This window comes from Macaca nemestrina, chromosome 13, assembly GCF_043159975.1.
Source record: "Macaca nemestrina isolate mMacNem1 chromosome 13, mMacNem.hap1, whole genome shotgun sequence".
Taxonomy (NCBI): domain Eukaryota; kingdom Metazoa; phylum Chordata; class Mammalia; order Primates; family Cercopithecidae; genus Macaca; species Macaca nemestrina.
The window spans coordinates 62,246,423-62,264,045 of record NC_092137.1 but is presented as its reverse complement, the minus strand read 5'-3'; the positions used below and the strand labels follow the sequence as shown (position 1 = coordinate 62,264,045).

Below are 17,623 nucleotides of genomic sequence, written 5' to 3'. Positions count from 1 at the left end.
GAAAGGATCCTAAAAGCAGCAAGAGAAAAGAAACAAATAACATGCAATGGAGTTCCAACACATCTGGCAGCAGGCTTTTCAGTGGAACCCTTACAATCTCACTCCAGGTAAGACTGGCATGACCAAGTGCTAAAGGAAAAAATAAAAATAGAAAAACTTTATACCAGAATAGTAATCTCTGGAGAAAATATCCATCAAACATGAAAAGGAAATAGATTTTCCCAAACAAAAGCTGCAGGATTTCATCAACACCAGACCTGTCCTACAAGAAATGCTCAAGGGAATTCTTCAGCCTGAAAGGAAAGGATGTTAATGAGCAACAAGAAATCATCTGAAGGTACAAAACTCACTGGTAATAGTAAGTATATGAAAAAACACAGAATATTATAATACTGCACGGGGGTGTATGAACTACTCATAATGCGAGTAGAAAGACTAAAAGATGAGCCGATCAAAAACAATAACTACAACATTTCAAGACACAGTACAATAAAATATAAAATAGAAACAAAAAACAGCTAAAAAGCAGGGAGACAAAGAGTCTTTACTAGTTTTCTTCTGCTTGTTTACATATGCTATCAATGCTAAGTTGTTATCAGTTTAAAATAATGGGATATAAGATATGATTTGCAAGCTCATGGTAACCTCAAATCTAAAAACTGTGATATAAAGGATACAGAAAAAATAAAAAGATATTAAAACATACCATCAAAGAAAATCACATGCACTAAAAAGAAGAAGGAAGAAAAAAAGGGAGAGAAGACCACAAAACAACCAGAAAACAAATAACAAAATGGCAGGAGTAAGTCCTTACTTATCAATAGTAACATTGAATGTAAATGAACCAAACTCTCCAATCAAAAGACACAGAGTGGCTGAATGGATTAAAAAAACAAGATTCCCATCCTAGCTAACAAGGTGAAACCCCGTCTCTACTAAAAAATACAAAAAAATTAGCCGGGCAAGGTGGCGGGTGCCTGTAGTCCCAGCTACTCGGGAGGCTGAGGCAGGAGAATGGCCTGAACCCAGGAGGCAGAGCTTGCAGTGAGCTGAGATCCGGCCACTGCACTCCAGCCTGGGCGACAGAGCAAGACTCCATCTCAAAAAAAAAAAAAAAAAAAAAAACAAGATTCAATGATCTGTAGCCGAAAAGAAACACACTTCACCTATAAAGACATACATAGACTAAAAATAAAGGAATAGGAAAAGATATTCCAGGCAAATAGAAACCAAAAGGGGCAGGAGTAGCTATACTTATATCAGACAAAATGGATTTCAAGATAAAAACTACAAAAGAGACAAAAAAAAAAAAAAAAAAAAGTCATTACATGATAAAAGAGCCAATTCAGCAAAACAATAAAACAATTTTTAAAATATATGCACCTGACACTGGAACACCCAGATATATAAAGCAAATATTATTAGAGCTAAAGAGACAGACCCCAATACAATAATAGCTGGAGACTTCAACATCCCACTTTCAGCATCAGACAAAACTCAACAAAGAAACATTTGACTTCATCTGCACTATAGACCAAATGGACCTAATAGATTTTACAGAACATTTCATCCAATAGCTACAGAATACATACTCTTTTCCCCAGCACATGAATCATTCTCCAGGACAGATTACATGTTAGGCTACAAGCCAAGTCTAAAAAACATTCAAAAAACTGAAATAATATCAAGTACCTTCTTTAACCACAATGGAAAAAAACTAGAAATCAGTAACGAGGAATTTTGGAAACTATACAAACATACAGAAATTAAACAATACGCTGCGGAATGACCACTGGGTCAATAAAGAGATTAAGAAGGAAATTTAAAAATTTCTTGAAACAATAATGGAAAAACAACAGGTTGAGCACGGTGGCGAATGCCTGTAATCCAAACACTTTTGGATGCCAAGGCAGGTGGATCACCTGAGGTCAGGAGTTCGAGACCAACCTGGCCAACATGGAGAAACCCCGTCTCTACTAAACACACAAAAAATTAGCTGGGTATGGTGGCACACGTCTGTAATCCCAGCCACTCAGGAGGCTGAGGTGGGAGAATCGCTTGAACCTGGGAGGCGGAGGCTGCAGTGAGCCGAGATCACACCACTGTACTCCAGCCTGGGCAACAGAGCGAGACTGTCTCAAACAACAACAACAACAACCACCCAAAATCTATGGGCTACAGTGAAAGCAGTACTAAGGAAGAAGTTTATACCTGTAAGTGCCCATGTCAAAAAGAGGAAAAACTTCAAATAAACAACCTAATGATGCATCTTAAAGTATTAGAAAAACAACAGCAAACCAAAACCTAAGTCAGTAGAAGCAAAGAAATAATAAAGATCACAGCAAAAATAAATGAAGTTGAAATGAAGAAAACTATATCAAAGATCAACAAAATGCAGTTGGTTTTTTGAAAAGATAAACAAGACTGACAAGCCTTTAGCCAAACTAAGAAAATACAAGATTCATATAAATAAAATCAGAGATAAAAAAGGAAACATTACAACTGATACCACAGAAATGTAAGGATCATTAGAGGCTACTGTAAACAACCATATGCCAATAAATTGGACAATCTAGAAGAAATGGATAAATTCCTAGACACATACAACCAATGAAGACTGAACAATGAAGAAATCCAAAACCTGAACACACCAATAACAAGTAACAAGATGAGCATGCATTAAAAGCTGTGATAGACCGGGAGCAGTGGCTCACGCTTGTAATCCCAGCACTATGGGAGGCCGAGGCGGTCGGATCACGAGCTCAGGAGATTGAGACCATCCTGGCTAACATGGTGAAATCCCGTCTCTACTAAAAATACAAAAAATTAGCCAGGTGTGGTGGCGGGCGCCTGTAGTCCTAGCTACCCAGGAGTTCAAGACCAGCCTGACCAATATGGTGAAACCCCATCTCTACTAAAAATACAAAAATTAGCCCGGGGGTGGTGGTGTGCGCCACCACACCGGGCCCAATGTCAACTTTAATATCAAAGCAAAACAACTGTATATTTTTACGTAGTAGTAATACATCAATAATACAGACCTAATGGAAACATCTCTACAAAAAAGAAACTACAGAATATCTTTAGAAACAATTGGGTTCCAAATGCATTTTTAAAAATTAGCAGACTGGCCAGCCCCAGGGGCTCACGCCTGTAATCCCAGCACTTTGGGAGGCTGAGGCGAGCAGATCACCTAAGGTCGGGAGTTCAAGACCAGCCTGACCAACATGAAGAAACCCTGTCTCTACTAAAAATACAAAATTAGCCAGGCGTGGTGGCACATGCCTGTAATCCCAGCTACTCAGGAGGCTGAGGCAGGAGAATCACTTGAACTCAGGAGGCGGAGGTTGTGGTGAGCCGAGATCATACCACTGCACTCCAGCCTGGGCAAAAAGAGCGAACTGTCTCAAAAAAAAAAAAAAAAAAAAATTAGCAGACTTTATTTTTTACAGCAGTCTTAGACTCATAATAAAATTGAGCTCAAAACTACAGAGTTCCAAAAGACCCTCCCAAACACACAGACACAGCTTACCCCACCATTAATATCCCACATCATGGCCAGGTGCGGTGGCTCACGTCTGTGATCCCAGGACTTTGGAAGGCCGAGGTGGGCGGATCACGAGGTCAGGAGTTGGAGGCCAGCCTAGCCAACATGGTGAAACCCCATCTCTACTAAAAATAGAAACAATTAGCTGGGCGTGGTGGCAGGCACCTGTAATCCCAGCTACTCGGGAGGCTAAGGCAGGAGAATCGCTTGAACCTGGGAGGCAGAGGTTCCAGTGAGCCGAGACCATGCCACTGTACCCCAGCCTGGACAACAGAGCGAGACTCTGACTAAAAATAATAATAATAATAATAATAATCCCACATCACTGTAGTACATTTGTTACAATGGATGAACCAATACTGACACATCATTCTTTACCAAAGCCTATAGTTTATATTATGATTTACTACTAAAAATCCTGTGTTCCACCTCTTCATCTCTCCCTTTTTCTCCCACTATAGTAGTACATAAATGTTACTTAGATTTAGTTGATTAATCATCCTCTTCAGTTCAGCTATATCCTTGGTGATTTTTTGCCTGCTACATCTGTCCATTACTGACTGATAGGAGTGCTGAAGACTTCAACTATAACTTCTCTTGCTCTGAAGTCTGTTCAGTCTGAAATTAATGTAGCTACTCCCACTTCCTCTTGGTTAGTGTCAGCATGGTGTATCTTTATCTTTTTTATATCTATGTTCTTTGTATTTAAAATGGGTTATTTATAGACAACATATAGTTAGTTGGGTATTTGTCTTTAGATTCACTCTGACAGTATGCATTTTTTTCTTTTTTCTTTTTTTAGTTACTCTATTAACTGACTTATTTTCCTTTTTTTTTTAAGCTACCCTAGTATGCATTTTAATTGGTATAAAACATATGAGATGCAAAAAACGATACAACTGCAAATAAAAACTGACAAATCCATTTTTATAGTTGGAGAATTCAATACCCTTCTATCAGTAATTGACAGATCCAGTAGGCAGAACATAGCTGAAATGAACACCGCTACTAATCACCTGGATCTAATTCATATCTACAAAATACTTCATCCAACAGTAGCAGAAGATGCATTATTCTCAACCTCACATAGAACAATGACGAAGACAGACCACATTCTGGGCCATAAAACACCTCTTAACAATTGTAAAAGAATAGAAATCATACAAAGTATGCTCTTAGACCTCAATGAAATTAAACTAGAAATCGAAAACAGAAAGATGGCTGAAAAACCACACAATACTTGGAGATTAAACAACACATTTTAAAAGAATATATAGGTCAAAGAAGAAGTGTAGAGAAATTTTTAAATATTTTGAACTAAATAAAATGAAAATACAACCTATTTAAATTGTAAAATGCATCAAAAGCAGTGCTTATAAAGAAATTTATGGAAAGATCATATAAGAAAAATCATACAATTCTACCAATAGATGCAGAAAAAGCAACACCAAATGTTGACAAAAATGTGGAACTGGAACTCTCATCCATTGCTGGTGGGAGTGGAAAATGGAATAGCCACTTTGGACAAAACTCTGGCAGTTTCTTAAGAAACTAAACGTACTCTTACCATATGCATATGATCCAGCACTCTCCTTGGTCCCTCCCGAAATTAGTTGAAAAACCACATCCACACAAAAACGTGTACATGATTTTTGATAGTAGTTTTATTCATAATTGCCAAAAGTTAGAAGCAACCAAAATGTCCTTCAGTAGGTAAATAGATAAATAAAACTGGAGTATATCCAGACAAAGAAATATTATTTGGTACTAAAAGGAAATGAGCTTATCTAAGAGTTCCCAAAGAGGACAATTAGTGACAAATAATTAAAACACAAAAAAAGAAAGAAATGAGCTATCAAGGCATGAAAGGCCAGGAAAGAATTTTAAATGCATCTAATTCAGTGAAAGAAGCCAGTCTAAAAAGGCTATATATTGTATGATTCCACCTAGATGACAATCTAGAAAAGGCAAAACTGGGAAGATAGTAAAGAGATCAGTTATTGCCAGAGGTTCAAGAAGGAGGAGGGCGGGAAAGAAACAGCTGAAGCACAGAGTGAACCCTAAAGTAAAAAATGGACTTTAATTAATAATAACATATCAGTATTGGGTTATCAATTGTAATTAATCTACCACATCAATGCAATATATTAATAGGGGAAACTGTGCAAGGGGGAGGAAGAGGAGAGGGTTTATGGGAACTCTGTATTTTCCATTCAGTTTTTTCTATAAATCTAAAACTGCTCTAAAAAATAGCCTACTTCAAAAAACTTTTTTTTTTTTTTTTTGAGATGGAGTCTCGCTCCGTTGCTCAGGCTAGAGTGCAGCGGCATGATCTCAGCTTGCTAAAACCTCTGCCTCCCAGGTTCAAGCAATTCTCTGCCTTAGCCTCCTGAGTAGCCAGGATTACAGGCTCTGCTACCATGCCTGGCTAATTTTTGTATTTTTAGTAGAGATAGGGTTTCATCATCTTCACCAGGCTGGTCTTGAACTCCTGACCTTGTGATCCACCCGCCTCTGCTTCCCAAAGTGCTGGGATTACAGGCATAAGCCACCGTACCAGGTCGAAAAAAACCTTTAATAGATACAACATACATGAACTTCATAGATACAATGCTAAATGAAAATAGATTCAGAGTATCTACTGTATAATTCCATTATATAAAGTTCTCTTTTTTGAGACAGTCTCACTCTGTCGCCCAGGCTGGAGTGCAGTGGCTCACTGTAACCTCTGCCTCCCGGGTTCAAGTGATTCTCTTGCCTCAGACTCCTGAGTAGCTGGGATTACAGGCATATGCCACCACACCAGGCTAATTTTTGCATTTTTAGTAGAGACAGGGTTTCACCATGTTTGCCAGGCTGGTCTTGAACTCCTGACCTCAAGTGATCTGCTCACCTCAGCCTCCCAAGTGCTGGGATTACCAGCTTGAACCATTGTGCCCAGCCCCATTATATGAAGTTCTAGAGCAAGTAAAACTAACCTATGAGAACAGAAATCAGAAGAGTACTTACTTGAGGCAGTGGTGGGGTTGACTGGGAAGAGGCACAAGGGAATTTTCTGGGGTGTTGATAGGATGATGGGATAACAGGTGTGTGGATTATACAAATATACACATTTTTAGAATTCAAACTGAAGACTTAAGTACTATCATATACAAATGGCACTTGATTTTTTAAATAGCAAAAAATAAAAATAACCTCTTACACAAAAGAACACCATTCTTCAAATTCAGATCAAAGACTGAGATTTTGCAAAGCAAAATACATACTGACATACTACATACTGACATGCAAAGCATACTGCTAACAAAACAGTATGAAAAATATGTAAGAAGGCCGGGCGCAGGAACTCCTTCAAACTGAAAAACAACAACATAGAAATCTAACCAAACATATGAACAGATAATTCAGAGAGGAAGAAAGCTAAATGATAAATAAGTGAAAATATTTATTAGCTCACCTAATAATCAAGACAATGACAATTAATATAATTTCCCCTCCATTATACTGGCAAAAATAAAATGCCCCACAGTAGTAAATACTGTTTCTCCACATTCTCACCAGCATCTCTCAAATACTGTTGTTGGAAATATAACATTTTGGAGATTATCTACCAAATTTTGGCATTAACTATAAAAATTTAAGATTTATATATTTTAGCCAGGCACAGTGGCTCAAGCCTGTAATCCCAGCACTTTGGGATGCCGAGATGGGTGGATCACGAGGTCAGGAGATCGAGACCATCCTGGCTAACACGGTGAAACCCCATCTCTACTAAAAAATACAAAAAGCTAGCTGGGCGAGGTGGCGGGCGCCTGCAGTCCCAGCTACTCGGGAGGCTGAGGCAGGAGAATGGCATAAACCCGGGAAGCGGAGCTTGCAGTGAGCTGAGATCTGGCCACTGCACTCCAGCCTGGGCGACAGAGTGAGACTCCGTTTCAGGAAAAAAAAAAAAAAAAAAATTATATATTTTAGAACAAAGCAACTCCTCTGCAATGTAAAAACCTTAGAGGAACTCTTGTATCTAGGGACTACAAGTTCCTGTACAAAAATGGTTATTGCAGCAATGTTGGTAACAGCAACAAATTAGAATTAACCCAAATGTCCAAAACAAAAAAGTGAATAGTGACAGCCAAACAATGGACTAAAATACGGTAAACAAATCAGAACTGTATCTATCAGCATGGATAAAGCACAAACACCAAAGTTGAATAATAATAACAAAAAAAGCAAATTGCAGACAAATACACAAAGTAGTATTTCATATAATATACTACTTAAATGAAATTTTATAAGGGCCAGGCACGGAGGCTCGCACCTGTAATCCCAACACTTTGGGTGGCCGAGGTGGGCGGATCACTCCTAACTGAGGTTAGGAGTTTGGGACCAGCCTGGTCAACATGATGAAACCCAGTCTCTACTAAAAAACAAACAAACAAACCAAAGAAATTTTGTAAGATGAAAAATACTATAAACATATACATAACAATTATGTGAAATTATGCATGAGACTGATAAGCACCTAATTCATGAGAGTTTTGAGGAGTGCCGACCAGGTATTTTGTAGAAGGTCCCTCAACTGAGATTTGCCTGATGTTTGCCTCCTGGTTAGACTAAGGTTATGTGTTTTGGGGAGAAAGAGCACAGAGATAAAGTGCCATTCGCATCCCACCATATCAAGGATATGTGCTATCAACATGGCTTATAGTTGTTAATCTTGATCACCTGGCCGAGGCAGTGCCTGTCAGGCTGCTGTAAAATGCTTTTTTCCCCTTTCCATACCCTACTTCTTAGAAGGAAGTCATTACACACAACCCACCCTAAGAATAGGGAGTTATGCACCACCTCCTTGGAGACAAAGTATCTACATAAATTATTTGAAATTATTTTATTCAGGTCTATAATATATTAAAACAAGCAAAAACGATCTGAGACTTCTTGCTTCCCACCTCCACACAAAAAGGGAAAGAAAAATAATAGCAGCAGTATAATTAGAGATCATTTTTATTTTCTTCATTTTTCATCATTCCCCAAATTTTCTTTAATGAGAATTTTCTACTTAGATAATGAGATTTGTTTAAACTATGTCTACAGTTATTATAATCTTAGAATTATTTATCTCAGCAGTTTTTTTGCTTGTTTGTTTTTTTAAACAGAGTCTTGTTCTGTCACTCAAGATGGAGTGCAGTGGCACGATCTCCGCTCACCGCAACCTCTGCCTCCTGGGCTCAAGCAATCTTCTTACCTTAGCCTCCCGAGCAGCTGGAACTAAAGACATGTGCTACCACACTTGACTAAATTTTTAAATTTCTTTGTAGAGACGAAGTCTCACCATATTGCCAAAGCTGATCTCGAACTCCTGGACTCAAGCGATCCTCCCTGCTTGGCCTCCCAAAGTGCTGGGATTACAGGCATGAGCCACCGCTCCCGGCCTCTCTCTCTCCAATTTTGCTCCACATCAAAAAAGTAAAGAAAACTTGCTAATCTAATAAATTTAGCTTATTTTGAAAAATCTTGGTTCTTATGATCAAGAATAAATACTGGGAGCTGAGCACAATGACACATATCTGTAATCCCAGCACTTTGGGAGGCCAAGGCAAAAGGATCACTTAAGCCCAGGAGTTCAAGACTAGCCTGGACAATTGTGGGATATGATGAGGTTTCTCTTCAAATAATCTGATCAATCTTTTATTCTTTAATTCATAGTACCCCCACCCACACCTTTTTTCTCCTTTTTCTCCTTTTTTTCCTTTTTGTTAGATGCCCAGGCACATCACAGTACCAGGCATTATCAGTACCAGCTCACATTCCTTTCCTTATTTGGAAAGAGGACTAACTTTTCTAGCTCATTACAGACACCCTTCCCCTTCCTCTCCACTTTCTTTTACATGCCCACCTTATCTTAAAAAATCAAAGGTTTAGCCAACCGGGATTAGTTTAGATTGTACGACCCGACCCTGGCCAATAAGGAAAGTGTACGGGGCAGGACTTGTGTCAGGAATAAAGGCTCTGGGGCCTGTTTGTTCAGATGTGCTCTCACGGCAACTGGCCAAGGAGGCATGCTTCTGTGCAGAAGTAAAATTGTTTTGCTAAGAATCCTTTGTTCAAGTGTTCAATTTCCTTAGGATTTTGAGCGCTATCCCTAACAACAATATAGTAAAACTGTGTCTCTACAAAAAATACAAAAATTAGCCAGGCACGGCGGCACATGCCTGTAGTCCCAGCTACTCGGGAAGCTGAGGTGGAAGGATTGCTTGAGCCCGGGAGATAGAGGCCACAGTGAGCAGTGATTGCACCACTGAACTCCAGCCTGAGCAACAGAGACCCTGTCAGAAACAGACAAACAAAAAAACAAATACTGGAGATATGAATTCTATGACTAAAAGGCAATAGTTCTTAAATATACACCAAACATAACAGATAAATTAATGCAGCCTAATAACTTGTAGCTGTTTTTTTTTTAACAAACTAGATAAAATATTGTCAAATAAATAACTTCTAGAGTCTTATTGATCCAAATACAAAACAACCTGGAGTTTAAGTAATCCGATTTTTCCAAGAAAGAAAAAAAAATAATCATAGGAAATATTCTTTATCATGGTCAGTATTTCTAGTAAGTCATACACAGTTGGCCCTCTGCATCTGTGAATTCCACATCTAGGAATTCAACCATCTGACGGCCAAATATTCAAAATAAAAATCTGTGTCTATAATAAACATGTACCAACCTTTTATTCTTATCATTATTCCCTAAACAATACAGTATAACAAGTATTTACATAGCATTTGTTGTTTTAGGTATTGTAAGTAATCTAGAGATAATTTAAAGTATATGGGAAACTGTATTTTGGTTATATGCAAATACTACACTATTTTATATCAGAGACTTGAGCATCTGAGGATTTTGGAAGTCCCAGAACTAATTCCCCATGGACACCAAGGGACAACTGTATATCCTTTTTAATAATTTTTTTAAATGCAGAAAACTCTTATACACAAATAATATATTTATCATTCTTCTTTTTTTCTTTTTTTTTGAGATGGAGTTTCACTCTTGTTGCCCAGGGTGGAATGCAGTGGTACGATCTCAGCGCACTGAGACCTCCACCTCCCAGGTTCGAGCGATTCCCCTGCCTCAGCCTCCCAAGTAGCTAGGATTACAGGCGCCCACCACCACACCCGGCTAATTTTTTGTATTTTTACTAGAGATGCGGTTTCATTATATTGGCCAGGCTGGTCTCGAACTCCTGACCTCAGGTGATCCACCTACCTTGGCCTCCCAAAGTGCTGGGATTACAGGCGTAAGCCACTGTGCCCAGCATTATCATTATTCTCCTTCTGCTTGGAAATAACTCTTTTTCCACTTACATGGGAGGTTTTTAACACTGCAAGAAAAAAAAAAAAAAACATATTGCTGGATTGTACCAAGGAAGTTGTCTGAATAAAGGATAGTTACACGACTGGGCGCAGTGGCTCATGCCTGTAATCCCAGCACTTTGGGAGGCCAAGGCAGGAGGATCACCGGAGGTAGGGAGTTCAAGATCAGCCTGACCAACATGAAGAAACTCCGTCTCTACTAAAAATACAAAATTAGCCGGGTATGGTGGCACATGCCTGTAATCCCAGCTACTAGGGAGGCTGAGGTGGGAGAATTGCTTGAACCCGGGAGGTGGAGGTTGTAGTGTGCCGAGATCGTGCCATTGCACTCCAGCCTGGGCAACAAGAGTGAAACTCCATCTCAAAAAAAAGGAAGAAAAAACAAGGATGTTTCTTCAGTTACTAAGTTATAGCCAGGAAGAAAAAATGACTGGAAATTCAGTAAGATAATACATGAGACATAAATATTTGCTTCTCCAGTCACTTAATGGGAACCAGTAATTAAGAATATCAGAAAATTATGCACTTCTCCAATTTCCATCAAGTAAGTAAACTGGAACACATCACACAGATTTAAATTCATCATGACTTATGAAGAAAACAGACTGACAAGCATATAAAGCTACCAAGAACTAACAACAGTTCAATTACTACAAAAAATTCTCACAGTAACCAAAAACAAATCTGTAGTTGTCAACAGTTCTGTCAAGGTTCCAAGAACGCGCTATGTCATAATGTGTAGATGTGTTCTTTAGTGGAGCCTATAAAATACACAGCACTGCCAAGTTGAGAGCACAATTAAATTAAGACCTTGAGAAAGTAAAAGCAATTTGCCTCTGGTGACTATTAAGTTGTTAGTAATGAGTCTTAAAGAGAATATTTTTTTAAGTCCTGATTTATTCCATCAGAATTTCTTCCTCGAAAAATATAAATTTATACAATTAAAGATCAAATGCCAGGTCAAAAAAACTTAATTATATTTCTATAGCCTCCAGAGTAAAAATTATATAATAATCTAAAGCAAGTGAAACTGTCCAAAAGAGTTTAGGTAAATAAATATTTTATAAAGCTCTTAAACATTTTCTTGTTTGGGGGAAAAAAAAAAAACCTACATATCAAAGCCAGATGTGGTGGTATGCACCTGTAGTCCCAGCTACTCAGGAGGCTGAGGCAGGAGAATCACTTGCGTCCAGGAGTTCAAGGCCACAGAGTGCCATGACTGTGCCTATGAATACCCACTGCACTCTATGCTGGGCAACACAGCAAGATCCTGTCTTTAAAAAAAAAAAAAAAAAAAGACTAAATAAAGATTTCCCTTGAAATTGGTTTCCTTACTGAGAATTGAATCTCAAATTGTTTATGCCATTATTTTAAGTAAAAACTGAGGCCAGGCATGGTGGCTCATGCCTGTAATCCCAGCACTTTGGGAAGCAGAGGCAGGTGGATTGTTTGAGCTCAGGAATTTGAAACCAGCCTGGGCAACATGGAGAAACCTCAACTGTACAAAAAATACAAAAAATCAGCTGGGCATGGTGGCGCGCACCTGTGGTGACAGCTACTGGAAAGGCTGAGGTGGGAGGATCGCTTGAGCCCAGAAGGTCAAGGCTGCAGTGAGCCAAAATTATGCCATGGCACTCCAGCCCAGCAACAGAGTGATACCCTCCCTCCCTCCCCACACCAAGAAAAAGAAAATGGTCTAAAACTCTATGTAGATAATAGTCCAAAAAGAAAAGCAAACTGATTTTGTCCTTTCTTTTCACCTTCAGTAAATTCGTGAAATGTGATTTACTGTACTATTAGTTATAATACAGTTTTACTGTTTCAAATGTATTTCTCTGGGCTTCAATTTCCCTAAAATTAAGCAAAGGGAATTTGCTATATGAGCTGCATGTGCCCCCAAGCAATTACATTCCATATTGCTACATCTATAGGTTGAGCCACATAAATACAACTGTATTCAACTGTTTTGGACTTACAAGTATGGTAATTCCAAATGGTTCAACCTTACTAAATCTCTTAAATTTTATTTTCCCCTATAGACTATCTTTGGCATCACTCAGCTTTTGTTTTCTTTTTCTTTTTTTTTTGTTTTGAGATGGAGTCTCACTGTGTCACCCAGGCTGGAGTGCAGTGGCACAATCTTGGCTCACTGCAACCTCTGCCTCCTGGGTTCAAGCAATTCTCCTGCCTCAGCCTCCCAAGTAGCTGGGATTACAGGCACCACACCCAGCTAATTTTTATATTTTTAGTAGAGATAGGGTGTCGCCATGTTGGCCAGGCGGGTCTAAACTCCTGACCTCAGATGATCTGCCTGCCTCGGCCTTCCAAAGTGCTGGGATTATAGGCATAAGCCATAGGACCCAGCCTATTTTCTTAAAATACAGCAAAATGTTTAACATTATTATGAAAGTCAGTGATGAAAGCCAGTTCTCAACTGACATTCAGGATTGAATGTACTTTATTAGATATTTTTTAAAGCAAAGAAAAAGATGATACTCTGATATGGAAACTCTCCTAAATCACTATTAATATTTCACAATTCATGTTTTGGAATATTCGCAGAATTTGTACTAGTCCATTCAGCTTTATGACCCCACTTATTCTCAGCTTATAGTCTGTGACCTAAGTTATAGTTTTCACCACCTGCCTACTATGTATCAGGCCCTGTCCCAATCCCTCAAATAAGATGAACAGCATATGGACCTGCTTTTGAAGAGCTTTCAATCTGGTTATGTAACCAAGAGCTCAACATCCTTGGCTTTCCTGATTTGCTAGAAAATCTAGAGCAATGCTACCCAAAGTATGGTCTACATATCAGTGCCAGACCACAAGCTTTCACTACCAGTTCACCATGAGGTAATTATAGAAACTGAAAGTAAACATTTAGAACCTTTTGTGGCAAAATGACTATTTTTACATCAATTAACCTAATAATCGGAATGTATGTTTTTATGTATTTCTGGTAAGGAATTGAACATTTTTTAAAAAAACAAAACCAGTCCTCAACAGACTGCTTCTTAAATGTAAGAAACACTGCTGTGAGGGTAGACAGATTAGAAGGTTCTGCTATCTTTTCAACTTAGGTCTTCTGCATTTGAAAGTTAAAACACTCGTTTCCTATTAGACTTCATCAACTGGCCCCATTTCCACTATAATAAAGATCCTGGTTACATTTCAATAAGGGAAAAAGAATATCAAGAAGAAAATAAGATGCTGGCTATGGAAGTCAGGAAGATAAAAGTTACCAAAAATAAGAAAAGAGAAAAAATGTTACTGCCCTTCATGGAAGAGAAAGGAAAATACTTCAAGTTGACAGTAAATTTTTAAAAACCACTGTTGTGTATGCCTGAGTCTTCATAGATAGAAAAACAAAACAACGATCTAATATTTTAAATTTCCCAATTTACATAATTTAACAATTTGAAAATACCAAAAGAAGGAAACTGTAGCCAAAACAAGACCTATGGAGTACATAGGCAACTTCATTTCTCACAAGTCTGTATAATTAGTCCTGTTTCTGCCACCTGTGATAAAATAATAAGGCTTCTATTTATCTGATGACCTAGGACATTACTGGAGCCTTTTAACATGAAGTCCAACTTTGTTTCATTTGGCACAGCTAAAAATAGAAGTGAGATGAAATACATTTTAAAGGCAAATTCATATTTCCTATTATTAGATTTAATACACAACCAGCCTGGGCAACATGGAGAAACCTCAACTGTACAAAAAATACAAAAAATACAAAAAGTCAGCTGGGCATGGTGTTTCAATTGGGTATTACTGCCATATTCTGCATGCTAATTTAACAAATTTACATAATTTTAAAAAAGAAATTTATTTGGTTTCATAAGTAAAATCTGGCCAAGGACAGACTCACCTCTGGATGGCTGTCAAAGCTCAAAGATTCCATGTGCACCTACTATGTAATAATCATCATGCAAAGAAATTTCCAGTTTACTGGATGCTGCAATGACCTATGAAGGGCAGGCAGTTTAACAGTAAACCAAGCCCCAAATCTGGCGATAGGTGGAAATGGGAAAGAAAGAGTACACAGTATTAGATTTGGTGTGGACTCTGGTTAAATATATCCATAGCATGTAACAGAACACCTATGACAACTGAAGATTGAACATTCACAATTTCAAAACAGTCTCAAGCAATTGGGAACAGCTCTGACGTATAGAAAATGACCATTGTGCTCAGATATAAATTTGAATCATGTGTACTAGGAGGTATGTTTAACTATAAACCTAGCCAACTTCCCAGCATATTCAAGGCAGCTTTATAGAATCAACTTGCATCATTAACGAAATCAAGCCTTGATACTTCAATATCAGTAATACTTTTATGTATGTCTGAAAATTCTTTAAAAAGTTTTTTCTTAAAAGCAAAGAATTAACAAAATACTAACTTAAAACAAGGCAACTGAGGGAGAATCTCCATGTAAGAAGAGTTGCTGGACTTGGAGGCTCCAAATCCTACTCCTGAGATTTATCTTGCCCTTGATAACTCAACCCCTTGCAGCAACCATTTTTGCACATTTAGTAACCACTCCAGTACCTCTGTAAACCTTTATCCCTAACTCTAACTGCTTAAGGTTTTTCTTGGCCATGTACAAGATTTCATACAGATCAGAAAGAGTTGGTCTTGATCACCAAATTTTTACTGAGTGTCCACAAAGCCCTACACTATTCTAAGATACCCACTCTTAAAATGTGCTTACAGTCTAGTGGGAGGCCTACATATGACATCTATGACTTTCTCTTTTGAAGTAGTTTTAGCTCTGGTTTTTGTGAAGGTTGTGTTTGGTATCTAGGCCTAGCAGACAGATCATACTGTTAATCCAAATAGTCTCCTCTAATAAGTAACATATTTTATCAGAAATTGCCATCTTGAAATTACAAAATTAAAAAATTTTTCAGAAAAAGTTTACATAAAATTTTATTTCCATGTTTATGCTTCCATATTAATAAAAACCTGATCACAGTAATTTCAAAATTTTTAATTATAACTCATCTGTAGCAAAATGAATAGCACCCAGCCACCTGCTATTCTAAATATCAACACAATATTTATGTAGATCTTAAACACTCTAAAGTCAACTAGTTAAAAACATAAAAGTCAGGTAACAAAGGGTACAGAAAAAGTGCTCAATCTCTCAAATCTCTCAATTCTTTTTTTTTTTTTTTTTTGAGACAGAGTCTCACTCTGTCACCCAGACTGGAGTGCAGTGGCGCAATCTCAGTTCACTGCAACCTCCGCCTCCCAGGTTTAAGCGATTCTCCTGCCTTGGCCTCCTGAGTAGCTGGGATTACAGGCCTGAGCCACCACGCCTGGCTAATTTTTGTATTTTTAGTAAAGACAGGGTTTCACCATGTTGATCAGGCTGGTCTCAAGCTCCTGACCTTGTGATCTGCCCACCTCGGCCTCCCAAAGTGCCAGGATTACAGGCGTAAGCCACCACGCCCAGCCTCAATTCTTTATCACAAACACAAAAATGAAAAATATAAGACCGGGGTGTAGTGGCTCATGCCTATAATCCCAGCACTTTGGGAGGCCGAGTGGCAAGGACTGCTTAAGCCCAGGCGTTTGAGACAAGCCTGCGCAACATGGCAAAACCACATCTCTACAAAAAATTAGCTAGGCATGCTGGTTGCATGCCTGTAGTCCCAGCTACTAGGGAGTATGAGATGGGAGGATTGCTAGAGCCCAAGAGGTCAAGACTGCAGTGAGCCATGATCAGGCCATTGCACTCCAGCCTAGGCAACAGAGCAAGACCTTGTCTCAAAAAAAAAAAAAAAAGAAAGAAAAGAAAAGAAAAAGAAAAAGAGAAAAAAGAAAATATAGGGAAAAGAGATGAGAGAAAGAACAGAAAAGAGTAACCAATTATTGCAACATTTAAGTAAGATGATTGCTATGGCAGCTGAGAAGCAAGCAATTTCCACTGGATAACTATAGAAATAAGAAATGGGAAACACTAGCCATTTCCGACTGAAAGTAGGGAAACAGGTCAAAAATCTGTTGGATTTTGGAAAACAGGTTGGAAACTGAAGAAGAGATTAAAAATCAGCTTACTTGGCCCAACCACCATCCCAGTCTTCCACCCTGGTGGAAGACTGTAGCTTTCCATTCTGGAGAGTGAAGCAGAGGGCTCTGGACTCAAGGATCTCAGGCACAACCAAGGGAAAGAGACTCATTCTGGAAACTGGTAGGTAAAGTGCAATTCTACATGCTGATGACAGGATGCCCAGGCCTCTTTTCTCCTTTGACTCTGCAATGCAATTCTGATACAAACTACCAAGACTCAGGCCTAACTTTACAAGTTAAGAGTATATCCCCCTAAAAGAAGATACCATTTCTGACACTAATCACAAGCTTGAGGGTTCCCAAGCCACCTTCACTTCTAAACAACTGGCCAGACTGGGAACGGTGGCTCACGCCTACAATCCTAGCACTTTGGGAGGCCAAGGCAGGTGGATCACCTGAGGTCAGGAGTTCAAGACCAGCCTAACCAATATGGTGAAACCCCATCTCTACTAAAAATACAAAAATTAGCCGGGCATGGTAGTGTGCACTACTCAGGAGGCTGAGACAGGAATATTGTTTGAACTGGGGCGGCCCAGGTTGCAGTGAGCCGAGATGGTGCCATTGCACTCCAGCCTGGACAACAGAGACTCCATCTCAAAAAAACAAAACAAA

The 17,623-nt window shown here is 38.7% G+C and overlaps 1 protein-coding gene across 9 annotated transcripts in view; it reads right to left on the bottom strand.

Annotated features, from left to right (window-relative positions):
• The window catches only part of LOC105465113 (copper metabolism domain containing 1), a 248,464-nt gene that overhangs the window by 141,604 nt on the left and 89,237 nt on the right, over positions 1 to 17,623 (bottom strand). The window contains exon 1 of one of the 9 annotated variants that reach the window (XM_071076783.1): positions 10,815 to 10,929. The exons of 6 other annotated variants lie outside the window; for them this stretch is intronic. In XM_071076783.1, the coding sequence (XP_070932884.1) occupies positions 10,815 to 10,872 (58 nt within the window). In that variant the 5' untranslated portion in view covers positions 10,873 to 10,929. Of the gene's footprint in view, positions 1 to 10,814; positions 10,930 to 17,623 lie in introns of those variants that run through there. 2 more of the 9 variants (XM_071076785.1, XM_071076790.1) reach the window with 2 other exon arrangements.